This window comes from Danio rerio, chromosome 16, assembly GCF_049306965.1.
Source record: "Danio rerio strain Tuebingen ecotype United States chromosome 16, GRCz12tu, whole genome shotgun sequence".
In the NCBI taxonomy this organism is placed as follows: Eukaryota; Metazoa; Chordata; class Actinopteri; order Cypriniformes; family Danionidae; genus Danio; species Danio rerio.
In genome coordinates this window covers 59460874-59482161 of record NC_133191.1, presented here as the reverse complement: position 1 = coordinate 59482161, position 21288 = coordinate 59460874, and the positions used below count along the sequence as shown (strand labels likewise).

General features: G+C 40.8%; 2 protein-coding genes across 5 annotated transcripts; one reads left to right on the top strand and one right to left on the bottom strand.

Annotated features, from left to right (window-relative positions):
- Positions 1-794: 794 nt before the first annotated feature.
- Positions 795-8061, bottom strand: slc39a3 (solute carrier family 39 member 3). 3 transcript variants are annotated; one of them, XM_073925349.1, is made up of 6 exons: positions 7774-8061; positions 5571-5733; positions 5181-5311; positions 4537-4968; positions 1762-3956; positions 795-1446 (listed from the first exon to the last, which is right to left on the bottom strand). In XM_073925349.1, the coding sequence occupies exons 2-5, from the start codon at positions 5713-5715 to the stop codon at positions 3783-3785; spliced, it is 882 nt and encodes a 293-aa protein (XP_073781450.1). In that variant the 5' UTR covers positions 5716-5733; positions 7774-8061; the 3' UTR covers positions 795-1446; positions 1762-3782. The 3 variants fall into 3 exon arrangements, with proteins under 3 accessions (XP_073781450.1, XP_073781451.1, NP_001074088.2); XM_073925350.1 differs by lacking the exon at positions 7774-8061 and adding an exon at positions 6980-7124 and having other exon boundaries at positions 5571-6826; NM_001080619.2 differs by lacking the exons at positions 795-1446; positions 7774-8061 and having other exon boundaries at positions 1918-3956; positions 5571-5732.
- Positions 8062-8767: 706 nt separating this feature from the next.
- On the top strand, positions 8768-21007 carry creb3l4 (cAMP responsive element binding protein 3-like 4). 2 transcript variants are annotated; one of them, XM_073925639.1, is made up of 11 exons: positions 8768-8806; positions 11029-11140; positions 12928-13044; positions 15406-15652; positions 15995-16119; positions 16413-16502; positions 16596-16702; positions 17921-17989; positions 18128-18212; positions 19078-19174; positions 19310-21007. In XM_073925639.1, the coding sequence occupies exons 2-11, from the start codon at positions 11093-11095 to the stop codon at positions 19585-19587; spliced, it is 1263 nt and encodes a 420-aa protein (XP_073781740.1). In that variant the 5' UTR covers positions 8768-8806; positions 11029-11092; the 3' UTR covers positions 19588-21007. The 2 variants fall into 2 exon arrangements, with proteins under 2 accessions (XP_073781740.1, XP_073781739.1); XM_073925638.1 differs by lacking the exon at positions 8768-8806 and having other exon boundaries at positions 11022-11140.
- Positions 21008-21288: the final 281 nt, after the last annotated feature.

The window sequence follows — 21288 nt, the reverse complement described above, 5'->3', positions numbered from 1 at the left end:
AAATAACTGCTTTAATTGAATGTTTACAATGCAAATCCAGTTAGATCCACTTCATTGTTAATTAAAGCAAGTCTCTCATATAATATATCTCTACCAGGACAAAGGAGAAATAATAATACTGACACTACATATTTGCATAATACATAGACTCAGTGACGGCCTAAACATCTGCACAGGCAGATTACGTGTGCTCCTACTCATCATTACTTAAAAACTGTTATTACATAACTTAACTACATTCTTGTAATTCATTCATTAATATTTGGCTTAGCCCCTTCACTAATCTGGGCTTGCCACAGCGGTATGAACCGCCAACTTATCCAGCATATGTTTTACGCAGCGGATGCCATTCCAGACACAACCCATCACTGGGAAACACCCATACACACAATCACACACACTCAGACACTATGGTCATTTTTAGCCTACCCAGTTCCCCTATAGCGCATGTGTTTGAACTGAGGCGAACATGCTACCCGTTGCTCGCCCATGTTACTCTATTAATTTAGCAAGAAATAAAGCATGTTGTCTTAGCATTCTCTTATAAACTCTCATCCTGACTCAAAGGATTGTGTTCGGCACTACTTGCTTGTTTGTTTTGAAGCCAGATTTAAAAAATAATTTTAATAATAAGATGAATAATTTATATTAAATAGTGTAGTGCTTTTACAGTGAGCGCCACCTACTGGCAGAGAATGAATGAGACATTTTCAGCCTGATAGCTGTTTCCTTTTTACACAGAGCTTAATCTATATATTTATAATAATACACACACACACACACACACACACATTATGTAAATATAAACTTTATTTTGTAGACAATTACAGCACTAATGTAAAGCAGCTTCGACAGTATAAACACTCGACTTGACTGCTCTGCCCCTTTGGCTTTATTATTGTGATGATAATCAAATGCATATTTGCTTTATATATTTGCATTACTACAAATTGTAAATTGGATGAGAAGCAAACTTGATTTAGTTTAGTCAAGATGCTAACAAACGTTGACAGCCTGAGACAATCGAAATACGAAATACTTCACTATTTTGAAGCGTTCCAAACAGCTCATGCTAGCGACACCTGCTGGTCAACACTGTGTAAATGCAACAAAAACTCATAATAAAGACAGTACAATTGCAGTGTAATTCATAACTGCCAGCACAGCCGCATGTGACAGTAAATGAGTATGTATACTGCGAATATTGCAACAGCATTTGTGTGTGACTCATCATTGCAGAATGGCTTGAATAAACTCCACACCAAACACATCAAATAACCTTATGCTGTGTTCACACCAGATGCGTAAATAGACGCGTGAACATATGAGTAAATTCGCACGTAAATAGACGCGTGAACATTTGAGTAAATTCGCACGTAAAGAGACGCGCGAACATTTGAGTAAATTCGCACGTAAATAAACGTGTGAACATTTCAGTAAATTTGCCTGAAATAGACGCGTGAACATAAATAGACATAAATAGACGCGTGAACATTTGAGTAAATTCACAAGTAAATAGACCCATGAACATTTGAGTAAATTTGCACATATAGAGATGCGTGAACATTTGAGCAAATTCGCACGTAAATAGACGCGTGAACATTTGAGTAAATTTGCACGTAAATAGACGCGTGAATATTTGAGTAAATTCGCATGTAAATAGACGCGTGAACATTTGAGTAAATTCACAAGTAAATAGACCCATGAACATTTGAGTAAATTTGCACATATAGAGATGCGTGAACATTTGAGCAAATTCGCACGTAAATAGACGCGTGAACATTTGAGTAAATTTGCACGTAAATAGACGCGTGAATATTTGAGTAAATTCGCATGTAAATAGACGCGTGAACATTTGAGTAAATTTGCACATATAGAGACGCGTGAACATTTGAGCAAATTCGCACTTAAATAGACGCGTGAACATTTGAGCAAATTCGCACTTAAATAGACGCGTGAACATTTGAGAAAATTCGCACGTAAATAGACGCGTGAACATTTGAGAAAATTCGCACGTAAATAGACGCGTGAACATTTGAGCAAATTCGCACTTAAATAGACGCGTGAACATTTGAGAAAATTCGCACGTAAATAGACGCGTGAACATTTGAGAAAATTCGCACGTAAATAGACGCGTGAACATTTGAGAAAATTCGCACGTAAATAGACGCGTGAACATGAGTAAATACGCACGTAAATAAACGTGTGAACATTTGAGTAAATTCGCACGTAAATAGACGCGAGAACATTTGAGTAAATTCGCACGTAAAAAGACGCGTGAACATTTGAGCAAATTCGCACGTAAATTGACGCGTGAACATTTGAGTACATTCACACGTAAATAGACGTGTGAACATTTGAGTAAATTCGTACGTAAATAGACGCGTGAACATTTGAGTAAATTCATACGTAAATAGACGCGTGAACATTTGATGGAGTTCGCACGTAAGTAAACGCATGAAAATTTGAGTAAATTTGCGCATTAATAAACGTTTGAACGTTTGAGTAAATTCAAGCATAATTAGACGTGTAAACATTTGAGTTTGTTCGTTTCATTCGCGCGTCAAATTCACTTAGCAATAGACGTGGAGTCGCATCATGGGCAGGGCTTCTGTCTATCCGGTGACTGTAGCTTCATTGCTAAATGGCTAACATGGATGTTATTGAGAGAAAAGCTGTGTTTATGTGCTTTATAAAGGCTGAAAAACACTGTCGATTGATTTGGAGCCGTGTCTTTTGGAGTCCACTAGATCCTTTCAGAGGTGCAGTAGCTCTGTGAGCTCATAAACTTCTCCAGAAACGGAACCTGGATGATAGAGGCTTTCAGCGCGGCTTCTGACAGAGCCGATCTCAGTTTGATGAACTGTTCTCGGTGAAGGCAGGAAGATTTCCCCCTGGAGCACCAACAACAGGCGCAACCACATAAGCATGCCCCTACAAGAGCAAGCTCCCGATTGGTTAACGCAGTGCAAATGTCCGCTGAAGTACAGATTTTCTAACTTGATCGATTTGTGCGAGACATGTGTTAGGTGCATCAAACATGCAAAATGTTCACTTCATGCCGCGCTATTTACGTCTATCGGCCACAAGATGTCTATTCATGTCTTTGCATTGACTTAACATGTAAATCACTCGCGCTTGATGCTTCTTCCACGTCTGATGTGAACACAGCATTACTGTGGTATTGTAGACTCATAAACTGGATCTCTGCTTCATCTGTGTCCGTCTCTGTCACTGACTGCTGTTTATCTGACATGACGCAGGAGAAACACACACACATGTGGAAATGGTGGGTGGGGAGAACCAGCTCATTTGCATTTAAAGAAACAGGCTATCAAACAGCCACAACATCCTCAGAGCCAAAACTCCCATATTCAGCAGCGTATAGTAAATGATCTGATGGGTAATTTGAGCTGAAACTTTACACACACACACATGGAGACCCCACAGACTGATCTTACATCTATAAAAAGGTAAAATAGGAGCTCCTTAATTTATTATATTTATGCATTTTATAACTGCATATTAAACTATTTTATTAGTATTCTAATCAATTGCAATATTACAATTTACCGTAGATGCATTATTAATACAATTGCAACAATAGTTGCAATTAAAGTAAATATTTAATGTATAAATAGTCATCTTTATCCAATATAATGCAGGCCTGCTGTAAATTACAGATTCAGGAGCTTCCTGCATTAGTGTGTGTGTGTGTGTTTACATTAGACAATACACTCCTTTCAGACCATCAAGCACTTGGTAAACTCAGTGTGAAGGGTTCAGACTTGACTGATCAGCACCGCCGTGACCAGAGCGAACCCGGTCAACAGGAACGCCACCTTATGCATGCGCTGTTTGGGCGAGCTGGACTCCGGAAACAGCAGTCCACTGATGGAGATGCAGATGAAGATCCCGCAGGTCAGACCCTCCACAGCACAGCGCACCACATCAGCCTGGAGATTAACACAGACAATCCTTCATATTACAAACTGCATCTGAAATCACACACTACTACATAGCACTGAATGAGCTGTAGAGAAACAGGAACAGTAGGAACAACAGCATCTGTGTTAAGCTACAGAAGTAAAGATGAACTGAATGAGAGTAGTGTGAATGAGTGAATGAGTAGTACATCTGAATTCAGAGCATGTGAAAAACAGTAGATCTGGAGTATCCTCATATACAGGATGATTACTGGCTCTCATCTTGTGTTTTCAGGCCCTGATCACACTCAGTGTGTTTTCAGAGGCGAGAGGTGCCTTTCTAAATGGATTTCTATTGGCACTGAGTGTTTTGCACAGTGTTTATTGTGTTCGCCTGCTGCGCCTCATGTTTTGACGGATCGCTCTGTGCGCCTGCAGCTGGAAAAAGTCAGCTCTGCAGAAGAATAGCCTGAGCATAAAGGCGTTTGATAGCGTGGGTGCATATCATCATAGAAAATGCTTCTTGATTTGTATATTTTAAGATTTGGACTAAAAACAAGACAGAAACTGTAAGTAAGCAGAGTATTTTGATGAGTGCAGTAAACAGTACCGTATACGCCTGATCGCCGGGCGTGCCTCTGAGCATCGCCGTCCCCATGGCGACAGGTCGGGCGGAGCAGAAGAGCACCAGACCACCGGTTGCCACCGCACGCCGCAGACCCGCCGGAGCCAGCTGCAACGCCAGCCCGAACGCCAGCAGACCCTCGCGGAGCAGCGCAGCACCACAAGACCACAGCGGAGGAGGCACAGCGCACACACCCTCCAGCAGAGAGCGCACACACACACACAGCAGCAGCAGACACACACGCAGAGCCTCGTGAGTGCGGCTGTCCTCCACATATAAGCGCGTGCGCTCAATCAGCGTCTGCTTCTCCACGGACGACACACACACCTGCTCTCTGAAGGCCAACAGCATCTGCTCCACCAGCAGCACCAGCAGAACTCCCATCGCCAGCAGGAACTCCGACAGGGGAAACCGCAGCTGCATACACACACACACATAGACACATATATACACACAGACACAAACATATACACACAGATACACACATATACACAAAGACACACACATATATACACACAGACACACACATACATATAAGCATATATACACACACACACATGTGACTGTGATAGAATTGTAGATCTGTACTGTGTGTGTAGTGCAGTGGTCAGTGATGATCAGTCACTCACGGTGATGTCCAGACGGCTGAACGTGTCTCTCATGTCCGTCAGATATTTGGGCAGCAGATCCAGCAGACTGAAGCCCAGAAACACACCACTGGACAAACATGATGCCAGACTCAATGCTCTGAGCCGAGACCCTACAAAAACAAACACACACACACACACACACACACACACACATTACTGACTTTAGATCAAAAACTACACAGTACAGTTCATATGAAAGTTCATATGATTTTGGCTTTCTCAAATCATCATCATTATTATCAGGACAGGTTTCTTTCTTTCTTTTTTCATTCATTCATTCATTCATTCATTCATTCAGAGTAGATAGACTGCTTTAGTCTTAATATTGTAGGAAGTATAGTACTGTAATATGACTGACTTAGATCTCACCTGGATCAGAGGTGTAACGAGCCGCTTGTCTCATGAAAAACCCAGGACTGAAGCCACACAACAGACTGAAACAGAACATCACAGTCAGAGTCAAGAGATTGAGATGAAGAGCAGCTGACGAGTCCATCATCATCATTATCGTCATCACAGATAGACATCACACCTGAGGGAGAAACACAGAATCGACATCATCATTACCATCACTGTTATAATCACCATTACTATCATAAACATTAACATAGTTACTGTCATCATCATGACCAACACTATCATCATTAATACCATCACCATCATTACCATATCACCATCACATCATCATTACCACCATCACAATCATCACCATATCACCATCACTAACATCATCACCATCATTACATCACCATCGTTATCATCATCATCATTACAGCCATCACAATCCAAAACATCATTACCATATCACCATCACTAACATTGTCACCATCATCACATCATCATTACACCATCGCAATCATTACCATATCACCATCACTAACATCATCACCATCATTACATCACCATCATCATCATTACAACCATCACAGCCCATAACATCATTACCATATCACCATCACTAACATAATCGTCATCATCATTACTGAATCACAATTACTAACATCATTACCATATCACCATCATTAAATCACCATCATTACAACAATCACAATCCAAAACATCATTACCATATCACCATCACTAACATCATCACCATCATCATTACCAATATAACAATCATTTCCATATCACCATCACTAACATCATCACCATCATTACAACATCACAGCCCATAACATCATTACCATATCACCATCAATAACATAATCGCCATCATCATTACCAAATCACAATTACTAACATCATTACCATATCACCATCATTAACATCATCACCATCATTACATCACCATTATCGCATCATTACTACCACCACAATCATTACCATATCACCATCACTAACATCATCACCATCATTAACATCATTTTTATTACAACGAACACAATCCATAACATCATTTCCATATCACCATCACTAACATAATTGACATCATCATTACCGAATCACAATTACTAACATCATTACCATATCACCATCATCACATCACAATCACCATCATTACATATATCATGTCATCATTACCAACATCACAATCCTTAACACCATTACCATATCACCATCACTAACATCATCACTATAATCACTACCGCATCACAATTATTAACATCATTACCATATCACCATCACTAACATCATCACCATCATTAACATAATTTTTATTACAACCAACACAATCCATAACATCTTTTCTATATCACCATCACTAACATAATTGACATCATTACCGAATCACAATTACTAACATCATTACCATATCACCATTATCACATCCCAATCACCATTATCATATCATCATTAACAACATCACAATCCTTAACACCATTACCATATCACCATCACTAACATCATCACCATCATCACTACCGCATCACAATTATTAACATCATTACCATATCACCATCACTAACATCATCACTATCATTACAACACAATCACCACCATTACATGCATCACCATCATCATATCATTACCAACATCAAAATCCTTAACACCATTACCATATCACCATCATCTCATCACAATCACCACCATTACATAATTTCCACCATCACAATCCTTAACATTACCATACCACCATCACTAACATCGTCACCATCATTAACATCATCATTACCATATCAACATCACTACCATTACCATGATCACATCACTATCATGCCAACACCATTATCATCACATCATTACCACCATCACCATCATTATCACCAACATCAGCTCCATATCACCATTTTCACCATCACCATTGTTATTACTATGATCAATATCGACCTAACAACATTACCATCATCATTATTATCATCACCATCATTACCACCATCACCATCATAATCATTGCCATCACAATCCTTAAAATCCTTACCATATTACCATCACTAACATTATCACTATCAGCATCAGAAGCATGATTACTTGATCACCATCATCACCATCACTATCATCAACTTCATTACCAACATCATCATCATCACTATCATTCCGGATACATCACACCTGAGAGAGCACACACACTATATCATCATCATCACTCCACTGTAAACTTTACATTAGTTATTGAAGTTCAGTAAACACTCACCAAAACTGAGGCAGATGTTAGCTTGTTTCTTCCAGATCAAATTATGTCTACATTAATCCTCTATAGCTTTAATCCCCAACCAACGGGTTTAACAAAAAAAAACTTAGCGAAACTAATAATCTGCTTTATTCAGTAACTTGCTCGCAGATTAACTGGTACAATAACATTCTACACCAGCTGTGCTCGGTTCATGTTTAACAAATCATGTGAAGCAGATGTTTTGCTGATGCTCTTCCAGGATCTGGTGCACTTCTGTTCCTGTTTTCGGGAAACCTCCGGTGAGTCACCATGTGTTCCGAATCTGAGTCGTTTTAGTGAACGAGTCAGTTCACCGAGACGTTCAGATTGCTGCTCATGCATTTTTATTTCAAAAGAATCGGCTCAAACGAGTGAACCACTTGCGAATCGGCTATCGCAATGGTCAACAAACATGCTTAAACTTGCACTAAATACATCACGAACAATAATTATTCGCTTTTAACGAGTGATTTTGGTGAATGTGCTGTTGTATACGACGTGGGGCCACGTCAAAACATTTACATTACTACTGCTAGTAGACTTTACGTTTCGTTTGCTTAGTTTGCTTTCAATGATCAATGTAAGCAGTACGAGTAGAAATCGTTTAATAATATTTAACAACCTATTACATTTTATTGGGAGTAATCATGTGAGAAAGTGTGCTTTTTCACAACTAAAAATAAAATTCAATCTTATTTTTACAAAAAGTATTCAACATAATCACAAACGCCTGTGATTGGTCTATAACAATACTGCGGAGAAAAGTAACAGCTCTCACGCGAGAGTATTGTGTACTTGTCACGTATATTTGGAAAAGCGTCCTCCTTAAATTTTCCTCAATCAACAACATAGAAACTTCTTCTCAAGTGAAATAAACAATTTATATTGAACTTATAATGATTATTTTTAAACTTTAAAACCTAAGCATGAGCGCTATTGGTCAGCGTCACTGCGCAGCCCCGCCCACACATCGAACGCGGATGTGAATTACACTGAATCAAATGAGCCAGAAGATTCTTTAGGAGTCACTGGCAAAACGTATAATTGGGTCATGGATTTCTTATTTGGAAGAAAAATACAAGTTAGGGTAGGAAAAGAATATTCACATGAATACACAGTGGAAAATGGAACTCCTCAAGGTAGTGTTTGCAGCCCATTATTGTTCAATATAATGATAAACGACATTTTCTCTCAGATTGAACAAAGTATAGGAAAATCATTGTATGCAGATGATGGGGCACTATGGATTAGAGGTCGGAATGTGTCATTTGTACAAAAGAAAATACAGAATGCAATATTTGAGGTAGAAAAATGGGCAAATAAATGGGGATTCAAACTATCTGTTGCAAAAACTCAGGTCATCTGTTTCTCAAGACGGCATAAAACCATATCACTCGCATTAAAACTATATGGACAACCACTAGAACAAGTAAAAACTGTAAGGTTTCTTGGGGTTTGGTTCGATGAAAAGCTGACATGGAAGGATCATCTGAATAAAATCACAGAAAAAAGTAAAAAGGTTGTTAATGTACTTCGTTGCCTGTCAGGGCAAGAGTGGGGAGCGAGTAGAACATCACTACAAAATATATACTGGGCCCTCATGAGATCTGTTTTTGATTATGGATGTATAGCTTACATGTCGGCAGCAGAGTCAAACCTCAAAAAATTAGATGTATTACAAGCACAGGCCCTTAGAATCTGTAGTGGATCATTTAGAACCTCACCAGTTTCATCTATGCAGGTTGAAATGGGAGAAATGCCCTTAAGCATTAGGAGAATGAAATTAATGATGGCATATTGGGTTAACATTCAGGGACAAATTGAATCACATCCAACAAAAAGAACATTACTAGAATGTTGGGAGCATGAGGAAACTAATTTCATAAGTTTCGGATGGATAGCTGAGGCAAAAGCCAGAATAATTGGATTAGATCAACTGCAATACTGTAAGGCAGTCCCAATCCCATATATTCCGCCATGGTTTTTTCCATTACCTAAAGTAGATTTCAATATACAACAGGAGTTAAAAGATAACAATAATATTCTTCCAACAAAATATATAGTGCAGAATTATTTAGAAAAAAATTATAAAGAATCAATATTTTTATTCACAGATGGATCTAAAGACCCACAAACAGGCCATACAGGCGCAGCAGTGTATATCCCAGTTAATCAATCCCATATTAAGAAAAGAATAACTAATAATATATCAGTATATACAACAGAGTTAATCGCAATACTAATTGCCCTGCAGTGGATTGAGGAGAATGACATATATAATGTAGTAATTGCATCAGATAGCTTTTCGTCACTGGAAAGTATAAGATCTGGAAGGTCTTCATACAGAATGGATATTCTTAATAATATACTCAGTAAGACATATTATATTAAAATGAAGGGCAAATCAATATATTTCATTTGGGTTCCTGCTCACGTAGGTGTGGAAGGTAATGAGAAGGCAGACTTTCTGGCCAAACAAGCTCTCAGAATTAGTAAAGTAAATCTAGAAGTCCCATTGAGCAAAGCAGAAGCTAAAATCATGATAAGAACATATGCACAATCAATATGGCAAGTACACTGGGATAACATTGATACAGGTAGACATTTATATAATATACAGAAACAAGTTGGAACTGGGAGGAAGGAGAACAGAAATCGTAGGGAAGGAAGTATTATAACTCGGATGAGAATAGGTCACACTGGACTCAATCATACATTACATAAAATAGGGAAACACCCAACTGGGCAATGTATACATTGTAATCAACAAGAAACAATAGAACATATTTTATTTCACTGTAGTAAATATAATAAAGAACGAAACGATCTTATTCAGTCAGTTAAAAAGAGCAATCTTCAGCATTTTACATTGGCAGGTTTATTAGGAAACAAATCTAGTGAGGTATATAATGATATAATAAAATTTATTAAAGAAACCCAGTTAGAGGAAAGAATATAGAGATAATATCAGAAGAATTGTTAGTCCACCCCATTTTTATTACATTTTATTACTATTATAAAGGGTTTTTTTTTTTTTTTTTTTTTTTTCTTTCCTCTCTCCCCCTCCCCTCACAATTTCCTCCCCCTTTCTCTCCCTTCATGTAATTTATACACTTCAGAAAGTATTCAACTAGTTCCATACTCCATTCCAGTCGGTGGCGGTAATGCACCTATAAGTCTGGTTGCCAACCGCCAGTAAAACCAAAAGAAGAAGAAGAAGAAGAAGAGCCAGAAGATCCGGATCAGCGAGTGAAAATATCCGTGTTTTCTCCCAGGATAAACCGAACCGCGTGTGTGGAGAATGCGAGAGGGCGAGTTTGGGTCCGGGGACGCCAAATCAACCGAGAGAGTGAGTAAAACCTGCGGAAAACACTGAAAACGCGCTTTGTTTACTATGATTGACAGCCCAGCTTCACCTGGCACACACACACACACAAACGCACACACACACAAACACACACACGCGCGGATCAACTGTATTTGTGTGTTGTAATCTGTTTTAATTTGTATTTACACCCGTTTAATAGCACATATTCTAACTGCATGTGTTATATAATGCAAAACACCACGAAAATCTGAACAAATCTGACGTGACGGACTCTGAATATCAGTTATTTGGGGGAGTTGAGTGAAAAGGAGTCAAAGGTTTCTCATTCCTGCATGTAAAAAAGCCCAACCCACACCAGGATATTCACATCCTCCAACACACACACACACACACACACACACACACACACACACACACACACACACACAGGTGGAGTCTGATCTCCTACTCATATTTCACTCGCACTCAGACAGTTTGTGTACCTCTTCTGCACTTGATCTAGCAGATAAACTGCTTAAATTGACATCTATCACACACTATAACTAAAGAAAATTGTAAGCCACTTTTTCATGCAATAGTCAATTTGGGGATTTTGGGAATTTTTAAATGTCCTCAACAGCACTATTCACACACACACACACACACACACACACACACACACACACACACACACACACACACACACACACATGCTCTTATTTGTTTAACAGCTTTAAACAAGTTTATGTTTTAATTTGCACATATTGTCGTTATATATAATAATAGCTGTACACTCCCTGACAAAAGTCAATCCCGGCTGTGAGAGCAGCAGATAATATCTGGTCTTCTAGTTGATGATGTGTGAAAGTGTCAGAAGGTGGATTTCTCTGCTGGATCATCTGCTGATCTGCATCAATCATCACCAATACTGCAGAAGACCTACTGGAACCAGCATGGACCAAGATTCTGACAGAAATCAGTCAAGTTTGGTGAAGGAGACGTCATGGTTTGGGTTCATTCAGTATGGAGAGATCTGCAACATCAACAGCCTGAGGTATCAAGACATCTGTGCTGCCCATTACATTACAAACCACAACAGAGGGACAATTCTCCAGCAGGATAGCGCTCCTGCTCATACTTCAGCCTCCACATCAAAGCTCCTGAAAGCAGAGAGTGCTCCAGGATTGGCCAGCCCAGTCACCAGACATCAACATTATTGAGCTGATGAAGGAGGAGGTGTTGAAGATGAACACAAAGACTCTTGATGAACTCTGGGATCCTGCTGAAGCTTTCTTCTTCATTCCAGATGACTTTATTAATCAGTGATGTGAGTCATGTCAGAGATGTATGGATGCAGTCCTCCAAGCTCATGATGGAGTCAGACACAATCTTCATTCTGTCTCCACTGCAGCAGGACTTTATATTCTATACTGGACATTATTTCTGTTCAGTGATGACACTTTAGTCTGAGCAGAGTCAGACCGCACTGTCCTCATCAAATCAGTCAACATCAAGACATGATCAGATTTATTGAGCTCAAATCAGCAAAATCTAGAGGCCTTCACCTTTCATAGAGACACTTCTGACACCAGATCAGCAACTAGAAGAGCAGATATTATCTGTGTTCCTACAACTGGGAGAGGCAGCAAGACTAGTGTCAGGTGGTGTACAGCATTTGTCAGTTTGTATGAATTAATTTGCCTTGATATAAAGAAGTTCACATGTGTGTATAAATATGACAATCTTACACCATTATCAGCGAATGAGAGCCGTTGTTGTTGTGTGTTGTAGGAATGAGCTGATGTTTTTGTGTATTGTGTGTGTTGAAGGATGGGTTTGTGGAGGAGGTTGTGGCGTCTGAACTGCTCCTGGATCAGTCCTGTCCCGGTCTCCTGTTTGCAGATCTGGAGAAACACACGGAGGACTGGAGCCTGCAGCCACACTGCGTCAGTCATTACTGCTTTTCTGGAGTGCATTGCTGCAGCTCAACTGAAACTACACATGTTCAGCACTGTGAACACACACACACACACACACACACACACACACACACACACACACACACACACACAGACACACGTGAATTAGCAGCAGTCATGGTTGACATGACACAGTTTGCAAAAAGGTCGAACTGTTTTAACATCAGTCATTAATTTTCTTGTCGGCTTAGTCCATTTATTCAGCAGGGGTCACCACAGTGGAATGAACTGCCAACTTATCCAGCATATGTTTTACACAGCGGATGCCCTTCCAGCTGCAACCCAATACTAAACACTCATACACTCTTGCATTCACACTCATACACTACGGCCAGTGTAGTTGATCAGTTCCCCTATAGCGCATGTGTTTGGACTGTGGGGGAAACCGGAGCACCCGGAGGAAACCCACGCCAACACAGGGAGAACATGCAAACTCCACACAGAAACACCAACTGACCCAGCCGAGACTCAAACCAGCGACCTTCTTGCTGTGAGGCGATCATGCTCCCCACTGTGCCACCGTGACGCCCCCTTTTTAAATTATGCAATATAGTCATTAAATGAGACAATTTAAATTAAATATTAGCAAAATTTAATATTTGTTACAGCAATAGCATAGCAGGTAAGTCATGAAGAAGTGTTTGATCAACAAAATTCAGTCTGCATTAAACCGATAATTATCAAATGACACTTAATTATTTAGAAAAATTGAGCTTTAGTTAAGCAGATCTATACAGATGTATATTCCCAAAGTTTCAATGCCTAAATCATCCACAGAAATAATCTGCATTAGTGTTACTGTTGATTGCATATACACTGAAAGAAACCGAAATAAAACTAAACCACACACACACACATATATATATATAATTCATTCATTTTCTTTTCGGCTTAGTCCCTTTATTAATCCAGGGTCACCACAGTGGAATGAACCGCCAACTTATCCAGCATATGTTTTACGCAGAGGATGCCCTTCCAGCTGCAACCCATCTCTGGGAAACATCAAACACACTCATTCACACACATACACTAAGGACAATTCACCTGTAGCGCATGTGTTTGGACTGTGGGGGAAACTGGAGCACCCAGAGGAAACCTATGCAAACGCAGGGAGAACATGCAAACTCACACAGAAAATCCCACTGACCCAGCCGATGCTCAAACCAGAGACCTTCTTGCTGTGAGGCGACAGCACTACCTACTGCGTCTCTGCGTCGCCGTAATAATAGTAATTAAAATTATATATATTGTAGGGTTGTCGTGATTCCATTAATTCATGTAATATTGTGAAACCAAGTAGCAGTGTGATACTGTAATTCATAACTCAATCCATGAAATAAAGAAAATAGTCAGAAATACTGTCTTTTATATAATAGGTCTACTTTAATTAAATTAATGATTCGCTTTATTATTAAAAAAGTATTTGCTCGTCACTTCACCTAAAATGTATTCGTTCTTTTTGTTTGTTTTGTAAATATCTGACCAACAAAAATACATTAAAAATAAAAATACAAACTTTACCAAATGATATTGGCATTAATAATAAAAATAGCCGTTTCCCAACCAAATAAGGAGTTATGCAGTGGTCAAAAAGTTTCTAGTATGGATTGTCAGATAAACATTTGACTTAGTGAGTTGCTCTTTTTTAAGAGTTGTTGCAGGTGTTGTAGCCACTAAATCATATTGACAGCAGCAGAAATGAACTGATTATGTTTGGATCTGAAGCGTCAGCTAATATGCAATATTTATATGCATATTTAAACATGCAATATATGGTATTTCTACCACAAAAGGTGTGAATTCTACATGGTTTGCAACCTTAAAGGGCTCCACAGACTATTAAAATAAAATAGTCTATTGTTGCACAAACGAGTGAGCATTTTAGTGACTTTTCCACACGCAACATTATCTACTGTAGATAGACTGTTAATGATGATACTATCAATCACAAACTACAGTGCACCGCCAGTCTTTTGGAGCAATAGTTTCTCGATAATACCATAGTACCGGTAAACCATGCAACCCTAATATATCGAGGGGTTAAATCTTGTGGGCCGGCAGTGGGACACCCTTGCTTTAAAGTCATCATAAAAACAATCAAATGTAGGCGGGGCTTGTGTTTATTTCTGTTTGCTTATGGTGGATCTCACATGAGTGACAGCTTGACTCCACCCCGTATACCAGTAAACACCAATCAGAGAGCAGATATGGTTGAATATGGAGCGGAGCTTGTTGTAATTCAGGATTATGAGACGGAAGAGTGTAAACAGTAATGTTGTGCAGTATTGGGCCATTTATATGTATATGTTGATGTGTGTGTGTGTTCAGAGTCTGAATGACAGCGAGTCTGAGGAAGTCCTGAACGCCATAAACCCAAACCAGATGTACGTGTCTGCGGTGTGTGAGAGCGACAGCGGTGTGTCTGAGGACCAGAGCTCAGACGGGGCCCACGAACACACCAGCAGCTCCGCATCACAGCTGCCCGTCTATCAGGTGGTGTATGACATCAGCGGTGTGGGTGGGGCCAGTGCAGAGCCACACCCACCACATGTGGACGTGATCTCCATACAGCTGGGTGAGTGTCTGCAGCACATCTTCAGTTCTTCTCTAGAGTGCAGACGGAGTCACAGCAGCTGTGCGGGAATACAGAGCAGACTAACACCATCACAGACACTGGCTACTGTTCAAATCATTCACATTCCACTCAGTGCTGATAATTAACTAAGCATGAAGTCATGGATGACTAACCTGTCTCTGTGTGTGTGCGCCTGCTGTCTGTATATCTGTTTGTGTCCGTCTGTGTGTGTCTGCGTGCATGTGTGTGTGTCTGTATGTGTGTGTGAGAGACTATAAATGTGTCTCTCTCTCTGTGTGTATGTGTGTATATATATGTGTGTGTGTGTGTGTGTGTGTTCAGACGAGTGGAGCTCTCAGATGCTGCTGTCGGAGTCGTGTGTGGTCAACGAGCTGCTGTCGCCAGTGAAGACGGAGGATGTTTCTGCTCTCGACATGCAGAGTCTGCAGGAGGACGACGGCTTTCTGGTGTGTGTCAAGATCTGCAGGAGTGTGTGCGTGTGCGTGCATGCGTGCATGCGTGTGTGTGCGTGTGTGTGTGTGTGTGCGAGTGTGTGCGAGTGTGTGTGTGTGTGTGTGTGTGTGTGTGTGTGTGTGTGCGAGTGTGTGTGTGCGTGTGTGTGTGTGTGTGTGTGTGTGTGTGTGTGTGTGTGTGCGAGTGTGTTTGCGAGTGTGTGTGCGAGTGTGTGTGTGTGTGTGTGTGCGTGTGTGTGTGTGTGTGTGTGTGTGTGCTGGAGCTGATGTGTTTACACTCTCTGCAGGTTTATCCAGATCTACAGCTCACAGAGGAGGAGCAGAAACTGCTGGATCAGGAGGGAATATCACTGCCCAACAACCTGCCCTTAACCAAGGTGAGAGAGAGAGAGAGAGAGAGAGAGAGAGAGAGAGAGAGAGAGAGAGATAGAGATGAACACACAGCTGATACACTGTGCTGAATCTCTCAGGCTGAGGAGCGAATCTTGAAGAAAGTGAGACGGAAGATCCGGAATAAACTCTCGGCTCAGGACAGCAGGAGGAGGAAGAAGGAGTACATCGACGGCCTGGAGAGCAGGTACACACACACCTCTGATCATTCACACACACCTCTGATCATTCACACACAATACCGGCGCGTCCATAGAAGCGACCTAGGCAGCCGTCTAGGGCAGCAGAATTGAGAGGGCGGGTTGGGAAAATAATGGGTTATTTCTGTATCGTGAACAAATCCTTTTAACCGGATCTTCTAAGTGAACCGGCTGAACTAGTTCACCAAATTGAACTGAATCATTTGAAATGATTCGCGTCTCCAGTTAGCACTTATCCACAAAACTACTTACTTTATAACAAGCCTAATACCCCCTCTGACTCTAAATAATCCAATATATACTCTCATTCAGTTATCAAAACAGTAACGCTACACTGAGATCAGATTTGAGAAGAGATGAACCGATAATACAGCGCATGCGTGATTCAGTGAACCAAACACAAACAGCACATGACAGCCTGCTGTGACTGAACTGAAGAACAACTGCAGTGCGGGTAAACCGAGTGCTTTAATGAGATGATCTGGTGAATAAAGTAAGTTTATTTCATAACAGAAAATCATAATGGAATTTAAATAAGTGAATCACGATTCAGTTGAGTTACAGAACTTCACTGTAAGACATTTTTCAGATCATGCTGATGTTTTAACTGACTGAAATGATTATTGCTGACTACATAATGATGAGTGATCCATGTTAAAGATCTGAACTTCCCATCACTGCTGTGTGTCTGGGTAGATGGGTAGATGGTAGTGGTATATGATGGTGTTCATGTGTCCTCTAAAGGACACTGAGTTTTTATTATACAATATTTATTCTGTTGATTTTGAGTCTTGCAGATAAAAATATCCTCATTTCCAAAACAAAACCCTAAAACTAATACTGAAACTAATAAACACTAAACTAAAACTAAATCATTTCAAAATATAGAAACTAATAAACACCAGTAAATCTGCCTTTAAAACTAATCAAAACTGAAAAAAAATCAAAACGAAATAGAAACTAAAACTAATGTAAAATCCAAATCTATTATAACCTTGATCTCCTCCTTCTGTTGTGTTCTGCTGTGATTCTGACTGTTGTAGCTGTGTAATAACTCTAATCACTCAGCGGAGTGATATGGAGCTGATCTAAACCTGCCGGAACTACTTTAGCTGTGCTTTTATCTGACAATAACCAAACACCTGAAAATGCTCGTGTGTGTGTGTGTGTGTGTGTGTGTGTGTGTGTGTGTGTGTGTGTTTCAGGGTGGCTGCATGTTCAGCTCAGAATAAGGAGCTGCAGAGAACTGTGAACCAGCTGGAGAAGCACAATGTGTGAGTGAGCGGATCACCAGGATACACTCATGATGCTTAAAGTGGCAGTTTTTACAGTGTGTGTGTGTGTGTGTGTGTGTGTGTGTGTGTGTGTGTGTGTGTGTGTGTGTGCGTACGCGTGTGTGTGTGTGTGTGCAGGTCTCTGGTGGCGCAGCTACACAGACTGCAGGCTCTGATCAAGCAGACGGCCACTAAAGCTGCGCAGACGAGCACATGTCTGATGGTGAGTTTCAGGCCCAGTGTACTCTGATGTGTGTTAGTTGTAAAGCGCATGAGTTCTGCTGTGGTTCCTCCTCACACTACCCGGAGTGTTCCAGCGCTGATAACAGAGCGTTCTGGAGCCGCTGCTGAGGCCGTGTTGCTGTGTGTCAGTGTGAATGGAGGAGGCGGAGACATCTGAACATGGAGGCGGGGCTGCAGACATTCTCCTCTCTGATTGGGCCTTTTCCCCTTAATATGAAGAGCTCAGAGTTGAGTCCTGCATCCTCTCCTTCAGTTCAGACTTTACTAGTGTGATGAGGAGAACACACTAGAGGAAACACGGTGTAGTGTATGAGCTGATCCACATCATCCCCCTGCAGACTCCACTGCTGCACTATCCTCACACTAAACTGAACACAGGAGATGAGGAACGGCCCATTCTCATCCTGATATGAGCTGAACACACTGCAGAGATGAGGAGCTGCAGATGTAGACGAGCCTCATCATCACTGTGTGCATATGAAGATCAGAACACAGCCCAGAACAGCAGCACCTCCTCTCATGATCAGTGAAGAACATGATGAAGATCAGCTTCATCATCAATAATGGCCATCAGAACAGGAGAACACACAATAAGAGTCCACAGTAGAGGACATACAGGCCAGCAGATCAGATCCAGCAGGAGATCCTTCAGCTGTCCTCTTCAGAAGCACTCGGTGAAACGCCAGCGTGGACATTCAATAACGCCATTTTCAAACTAAAACAAGGCCTCAGTCTCTCTTCAGGAGCTTTGAGTGTGTGTTGGACAGCTGCAGTAACTGTGTGTGTGTGTGTGTGTGTGTGTGTGTGTGTGTGTGTGTGTGTGTGTGTGTGTGTGTGTCCCACAGATCCTCCTGTTCTCTCTGGCTCTGCTGATCTTCCCCAGCTTGAGTCCATTCCACCGCAGCTCAGAGTCTCTGCAGGACAGCTACGCTCCGGCCGCCGGTCAACATCACACACACACACACACACACACAGTTATAAAGATGTGTATTACTACACAAACACCGTTTGAACACTGATCCAGATGTGGCCTTGTTCTCCGACGCTCCCTGATGTTGAGTGTTTCTCTGTGCGCAGTGATCTCCAGAAACATCCTGAATGACGTGAGCTCTGCTTCCTCTGCGCTGCTGGACGACTCGGTTCTCCATAAACCCATGATTCCTCCAGATCCTCCGTCAGAGCAGCGAGCAGCAGACCTGGAGGTGGACGAACGGCTGATCCAGGACTCGGTGATGGTACGAGAGTCCAGTCACGCTCAGAGCAACGGCAGCACAGAGAGCCAAACACACACAGACCTGCAGCCGCTGGCGATAGCTGCAAACACAGACAAACTCCCACATGCGGACGAGATGTGAGACGTGTGTGTGTGTGCGTGTGCGTGTGTGTGTGTGTGTGTGTCTGCTCTCTCACTCTTATGCACTCTTATTTATTTAAGAACTCTGGGAATGTGTGTGTGTGTGAGTCTGCAGTCCGTCTTCTTCAGCATTAATGCATATCAATGTTTGATTTCTGATGTGTTGGTGACACTTTACTATACAGTTCCATTAATTCATATAAATAATAATCCTTTGATCTTTTAAAATTAGATATAAGATATTAGCGCTCTGGCAGAGCTGTGAGAGAACTGAATGACATTGGCTGATTCTTATAAGGGGGAGGAGTTACTCTGTCCCACCCTCTTTGCCCCACCCCTATTTATGCTTTTTAATTGCATGTTGGGGCTTGATCTGTTCTCCAACAACTTCATGAAATATGAAATCTGTAAATTAACATATTTTTTTACAGTGAATGAACAATATTTCAAGGGCGCAGGGGGTAGCACAATCACCTCACAGCAAGAAGGTCGCTGGTTCGAGTCCCGGCTGGGAGTGTGTGTTTCTGTGTGGAGTTTGCATGTTCTCCCCGTGTTGGTGTGGGTTTCCTCCGGGTGCTCCGGTTTCCCCCACAGTCTGAACACATGCGCTATAGGGGAACTGATCAACTAAGTTGTCCACAGTGTATGTGTGTGAATGGGTGAGAATGGATGTTTCCCAGTACTGGGTTGCAGCTGGAAGAGCATCCACTGTGTAAAACATATGCTGAATAAGTCAGTTCACTCCACTGTGGTGACCCCTGATTAATAAAGGGACTAAGCCGAAAAGAAAACGAATGAATGAATGATCAATATTTCAGTATTTATTAATCTTAGTTAATGAAAACAGTAATTAAAGCGATATAAATTAACACTTAATACATGCCACTCGCAATTGAACTCCATTCTAAAGTGTCACCAATATTTTTGAGTATGTTAATATATTTTGCCTTCATAAACAGTGCATTGTTTTTTATTTTCTGTGTCTGGTCTTTAACCGTCTGTTAAATGTGGTTTGAGTTCAGTTTCGAGTCTGAACACTCAAATCTGGATCAGTTTTCATTATAAAGTGTCATGATGAGGCCTGCGAGTGTGTTTGCACAAACCCTAAAGCTTCTCTTTCTGCTTTTGCTCTTGAATTATTATTGAAATGAGGGATGTGCTCGTGAATGATTTGCTTTAATGAGAGTGAGATGTGAACTGATATCAGAGTGAATGTAAACAGAGGATCTGTACGCTTCACAGCAGTACTCGGGAAAATACCAATCAATGATACGAACTGCGTTAATGAGGCGTTTGTTGTGATGTTTAGTGTAAAATGCGAGACTTTGGCTTTATTTAGATTATTGGTGAGTTTTTTACACAATGAGTTTCTATGAGGATGGGTGTTTTTTGTCTTCTGATTAAAGATTATGTTAATATTACATGTTTGGTTGTTGTTTTATTATGTACTGTATTAAAATATAATCTATGTAACATAATGAATATATATATAACTCATTTTTTCTTGCATAAACTGACATTTTCAGGTGAAAAAATGTAAAACACTGATATTTTTTCCAGCTAAAAAGTGAATATTAAAGTAAAATGAAATTATTCCGGTTTCCCCCACAGTCCAAACACATGTGCTATAGGAGAACTGATCAACTACACTGGCTGGAGTGTAAGAGTGTGTGGATGTTTCCCAGCTGTGTAAAGCATACAC